Genomic DNA, 6,157 nt, shown 5'->3' with positions numbered 1-6,157 from the left:
ACATTTTCTGGAGGATGTGAGAAACTGAATTCCACACGTTGTCCCTTGGAACGAAATTTAGGGTATTCACGTTCCTGAATATTGTGTAACAATATATTTCCTATGTGTTCACGAGGTATTGTATCACGTTTTCTTTTCTTACCTCTTCTATGTGATTCAGAAATATTCTGAGGTGACTGTTCAACTGTCGGTAAGGGGTCCTCTCTCCAAGACGGTCCAGGTAGAGGTTCCGGGTCTGGTCTGGATACGGCATTCCTTGAAGTTCCTTGAGATGATGCAGTATCGGATGTGTGAATATTCGGTGGCGATGATACTCCTTTTCCGAAAAGTTCGGGTGTTGCTGTTGTTGTTGTTACTGCCCGTAGTAATTGATCATACTCTTCAACTAAAGAGACAGTCTCTCCTTCAATTATCCTTTGTGCAATGTACGCCAGTAGTTTTCGTAACTGGTCAGCTGTTTTGTAATACCCGTTACGATATAACACTAACAATTCGTCAGCAGATAACTGTAAGTCCATGATAGGAGGATAATAGTATTCCAGAAACTACTCACAAAAGAGGGTGTCTATGTTATATACTTCAGCATCACAATACTGATTCTAACGGTTTTACTGTCTGATTTATAGGTTTCCAGGAAATAAGTAACAATCTTTCCGGTATCTACGACCCCTTTTGTTTTAATGATTTATCTAACGGTTTCCTGGTTGTATTGTAAACTTTCTAGAAATGTGTAACGGTTTCCTGGTTCTTATCTATAAACAAGGTTAAAGTCTTCGATAATGAAAAGATATTTCTAATAAAATAGAACAGGAATTGTAGAGGTCAAATTGCCTGATAACCTAAAACTTGGCAAAATTTCAGAAAACGTAAACATTTCAAAGAGACATAGTTGTATTGCTGATTGAGTTAGCCTGAAAACCGTTACAGATTCGGAATCTGCACATCGAGACCTTTTAGTAGAGTGGTCGGAAGGGGAGTCTTCGATTGGTAATAAAGGAAATAGGAAACTGTTGATCCTAGAATGATGAAATTTTTCCGATAGAAAGAGGATTTCATTCCGAGTTCAACGACCTATCGATCATCCTTCTATCTCAATTAGGCACGGAGATATAACGATTTGAAAATTTGCAAAAAAAAAAAAAAAAAAAAAAAAAAAAAAATTCAAAAAAAAAAAAAAAAAAAAAAATTCAAAAAAAAAAAAAAAAAAAAAAAAAAAAAAAAAAAAAAAAAAAAAAAAAAAAAAAAAAAAAAATTTCAAAAAAATTCAAAAAAAAAAAAAAAAAAAGGTCAAAGGTCGGGGTCAAAGGTCATTCACCATTTTCCAAAGGGCCCGGGCCGGCCCTGGTTTTAACATACAGTGTAAACTTCACCAAACGTTGTTCATCATTTCCTAGGGGTCCGGGCCGGCCCTGGTTTTCGATATACATACAGAAATAACGTTACGAAGGTTATTCACCATTTCCCAAGGGTCCGGACCGGCCCTGGTTTTAACATACAGTGATAACTTCACTAAACGTTGTTCATCATTTCCTAGGGGTCCGGGCCGGCCCTGGTTTTCGATATACATACAGAAATAACGTTACGATGGTTATTCACCATTTCCCAAGGGTCCGGACCGGCCCTGGTTTTAACAGACAGTGATAACTTCAGGAATCGTTATTCATCATTTCCTAGAGGGCCCGGGCCGGCCCTGGTTTTCGATATGCATACAGAAATAACGTTACGGTGGTTATTCACCATTTCCCAAGGGTCCGGACCGGTCCCGGTTTTAACATGCAGTGATAACTTCAACAATCGTTATTCATCATTTCCTAGGGGGCCGGGCCGGCCCTGGTTTTCGATATGCATACAGAAATAACGTTACAATGGTTATTCACCATTTCCCAAGGGTCCGGACCTGCCCTGGTTTTAACATGCAGTGATAACTTCAGGAATCGTTATTCATCATTTCCTAGGGGGGCCCGGGCCGGCCCTGGTTTTCAATAAACATCATTTCACACAAGGTTCCATATTTTTAAAGTGTCTGTTCTGTGTAGTTTCGTAAAAGATCGACCGCAAATAACCTCCTTAGAGTTTATTCTTCTTGTAAACCTTTAACCCTCATCTCAAAACTGTTGATTACAATTTCATCCTTAACTTTTAAACATTACTACGTCTACCGAGATATTGAAACACAGAATTTATAAACACCGGAGAATGAAAAAGACTCGAGAGTTTATCGACTCCTTCATTATTTCTCAATACTCTCAAATGTGACAAAGAACCTTCTCGAGACTGCCAATTGCTGCGTAACCTCTAACCTTTAGAATGATACATAGAGATACTTTCAGAGAACGTCAAAACAGTTTGTAAAATATGTTTCCCACTAACTGCTACGTGACCTCTATAACCTTTAGAATGTCAAAACAACTTGTAAAATATGTTTCCAGATTCCCGATTATAATTTGACCGCTAACCTTTAAATGATACACGGAGGATGTTACAAAATTTGGATCAAACTATACCGTCAATATATATGGAATATTTATAGCAGTCTTTCTTCACATTTATCGTCTGTAGCAGAACAGAAATGGAGAACGGAAACTTGGTAAGTAATTTGCATGTTTGTCTGTTTCTAACTTATTTTATGTAAAGAGACTAATCACAACTAGACCTCCAGTTTACACCGGGGTTCGAATTGTTAGACCTCCCCGATGACACAGTGGTAACGTCGTCGTCTTGTAATCAAGGGTCCCGGATTCGATTCCCGGTGGAGGCACATTTCGGATCCCACTTTAAACTGTAGGTCTAGTTCCGATTAGTCTTAATGTGCATAAAGTGGACTTTAAACAACCAATGAAAATCAAGAGTTCCAATTGCTGTGTATTTTTACCTTTTGTAATCAAGGTCCCCGGATTCGATTCCCGGTGGAGGCACATTTCGGATCCCACTTTAAACTGTAGGTCTAGTTCCGATTAGCCTTAATGTGCATAAAGTGGACTTTAAACAACCAATCGAAATCAAGAGTTCGAATTACTGTGTATTTTACCAGGTATCGAACCCGGGACCTTAATTATGAGACATGTCACCATAGTAAAATCGGATTCGAACCATTTTTATGGAATAGCAGATCCGGAACTCTGATTATAAAACAGCTATGTCACCAATGTATTATGAGAAAAACGTAATTAACATACAGGTATTTCATATTAATATAAAAATAACATATTTTCTGATTATATTTTATTACAAACATTTCATATCCATCTAGTTATATTTTCAAATATATACATTTCATTTACTAAATCACCTATACACTTTCTCATTTAATTTTTCGAGTGTAGACAAACGAAAATCGGACAAAAGTGTTAGTGTATTAGTGGTGTTAGTATTTATTTGTCCAATTTTCTTTTCTTTAGAAGTTCTGACATTTTACTCTCCATCTCCTTTTCATCGTTCTTTTTTGTCTCCTCAGTTTTTTGTTTTCTAATATTTTTGAAAACCTCCATCATTTCGAAACATACACGAAGGGATAAATGAGATGGCACATACTGTGCCTGTTTTACATTTTCCAAAAAATCCCCAAATACTGGGGACGTGTTCTTTTTTTCTGATATGTAACTAAACATTTTAGTGAGCGTGTCGATTTGGACTTCCATATCACGGCAGACCTCCTCCAGGTTCTTCATCAGGTTCTCCGCTAACCCGTTCTCCTCGCAGAAATCTATGTAGCATGCGATCTGTCTCTCCACTTGGCGAGCTTGGACCTTGCTCCACAGATTCCTTCGTTCCCCGGAATGTTCTGCATCTTTAAGATTCCCATGCAATACATTGAATTCAAATGGTAGGGATGCCATATCTGAAAATATAAAGAAAATATGTTAGATATATCGCACGTACACCTTGATTACAGTTATACATTTTTGTTTTAGAACAATCGGGGGTTGGCTCTTTTAGAGGCCTTCCTTCTGTATATGGCTAACGCCGATGTGCAGGAAGAAGTCCAAAACCTGCAGAGGGCGTTTCGCCGGTACACGGATAGAGTGGCAGGAGTCGATGTGGAGGCGCAGACAACTGGTGACCGTTTGGGCGCTGAATTAGAGGGTATCGGACACCGTTTCGTGGAAACACTCCAACGTGCCGTTACCGCGAACAACGGATTCCTAGCCAGGCGGGAAGAGTTTAGGAGAGAGTTGGAGGCAGAGATCGGCGAGATCCAGGAAAGGTAATACATTTTTTCAATTATATCTATTACATCATCACCCCTATCTATACAACTTCCGATTTATGTGTGAATATGAAATATTATTATTCTAACTCCCTTCTTTTTTTCAGGCTCCGTCGTATCCACGAAGAACGAGGCGTTCAGTTCTTCGGGTTGGTACCGGAGCCTCTCCTGGAACTCGTCCGGAATGGTGCTGTTGCACCACCTCCTCCTGCTGCTGTGCCACCCCCTCCCGCCGTGCTGCCGGTCCCTCGTGTTGTTACGCCACCGTCCCCTGCTGCTACGCCACCGTCCCCTGCTGCTACGCCACCTTCTCCTGCTGCGGCGTCACCGTCTCCTCCTATTACGCCTTCCATTATAGATATCACGGATGAAGAGGACGGCGACTTATAATCTATCAATAAATATAGGTAATATTTTTTCTCACCTTTTATTTTACACGTCTTCCACTTCTGATGTATCGGTCTCCTCGATGATGTTAGGGAATTCACGGTGAGGTGGGGTCAAAGTTCTGTTGAATTTTTCTTCTACTTTGTGAAGGCTAGAAATAAAAAAATATTTATTTCTTACATCATCTCGTCGTAATGGATTGTAACAATAATCCGATAATTCTTCCAGATCCAATGTAGGGCCTTTTACTCCTAATATTTCACCTATCAGGTCCTCAGGGGACACACTGTATCGAAACCACCGGAATATCTCCCCCAGTGTTAATACAGATTCTCGGTACTCTCTCCGAAATATCTGCATTAACGTTGCAACATCACAATGATCTACCATCATATACTTACCGTGGCAGCCAACCCTATATAATTGAGGAATTTCGTTATTCAGCAGATTTTCCAAATTTTCGTACCGTGTCAATTCGACATCGGTACGGTTGCAATTCAGTCTTTCATTCGCCATCATGATATATTTTGTTGCCCGGCAACGTGGAGGAGCATGTAACTCAGATGTATCTAAATACTCCGAATTTAATTCCGATTCTGTTTCTATACAGATACAATCCAATGAGGAAAGCCCTGATACTAAAATAAAAGGTCCTGCATTGTATCCGTGTGTCGCTATTTCACTAGCTACACGACTCGTCCATATACCGTACGACAAATGCCCGTATACAGGTGCTCTTTCGAACAGATAGTGTGTCTCACATAAACCTGCTCTGCGATTATTAATAAAACGCATACTGATCGGAAAACCGTTATTTTCGACTTCCAAAAACGTTTCAGACACTAAATTTTGATTGTAGACGGTAATTAAAAAGGATTCTCTGAACCTTACAGGGGCGTCAAAAATAATCAATTTTGTATTCTGATGTCCAAATATTTCCGATTTACAACTTTTAAATTTCTTTGATCTATTAACTGTTACAGGATATGTCTGATACACAGTCTTTTCGGGAGAACACTCTGTATACCCATACATAGGATTACACTTTACATTATACGTATCACGTTTTCTCTTCCTCGACAATTCACCAGCATCATCGATACTGTTCTTTCTATAACGTTTAATTTTTTCGTACCCGTGTTGGGCAGCGTTCTTTTCTTCCCACACCTTTCGAAATTCATTCTCGGTAAAATATTTAGGGACATTCACATATGTCTCTTTTTTCGACAACATTCCTGACCGTATCGATGATCGTGGTGATTGTGGAGGAGTCGGTAACGGACGAGAACTCTGTCTAGTTACCGGTTTCTCTGATCGATCAGGAGATGAAGTCATCCCGATCATTCCTCCAATAAATTTCATCATCCACGATACTATACCCATTTTTATACTTACCTCCGGATACCGTTATATACCTGGTAAATCACTTCGAAATCGACTCTGAAAGGTAGTCTCTGGATCTCTGGAAGAAGACGATGGTCACACAGGGTGCTCACTGTGATGTAAACATAAACAGATCAATTGTCCTTATATACCTCATCCTCCTTGCTTATCACGCACCTA

At 39.5% G+C, this 6,157-nt stretch overlaps 1 protein-coding gene across 1 annotated transcript; it reads left to right on the top strand.

The window, feature by feature from the left end:
* Nucleotides 1-3,296: 3,296 nt before the first annotated feature.
* On the top strand, nucleotides 3,297-5,451 carry LOC145981310 (uncharacterized). The gene is made up of 2 exons (XM_083114508.1): nucleotides 3,297-4,204; nucleotides 4,315-5,451. The coding sequence occupies exons 1-2, from the start codon at nucleotides 3,954-3,956 to the stop codon at nucleotides 4,595-4,597; spliced, it is 534 nt and encodes a 177-aa protein (XP_082970634.1). The 5' UTR covers nucleotides 3,297-3,953; the 3' UTR covers nucleotides 4,598-5,451.
* The last annotated feature ends 706 nt before the right edge of the window (nucleotides 5,452-6,157 follow it).

Source organism: Lepisma saccharinum, chromosome 29 (genome assembly GCF_977018435.1).
Source record: "Lepisma saccharinum chromosome 29, izLepSacc3.1, whole genome shotgun sequence".
NCBI classification, from domain to species: Eukaryota; Metazoa; Arthropoda; class Insecta; order Zygentoma; family Lepismatidae; genus Lepisma; species Lepisma saccharinum.
This window is presented reverse-complemented; position numbering and strand designations above follow the sequence as displayed.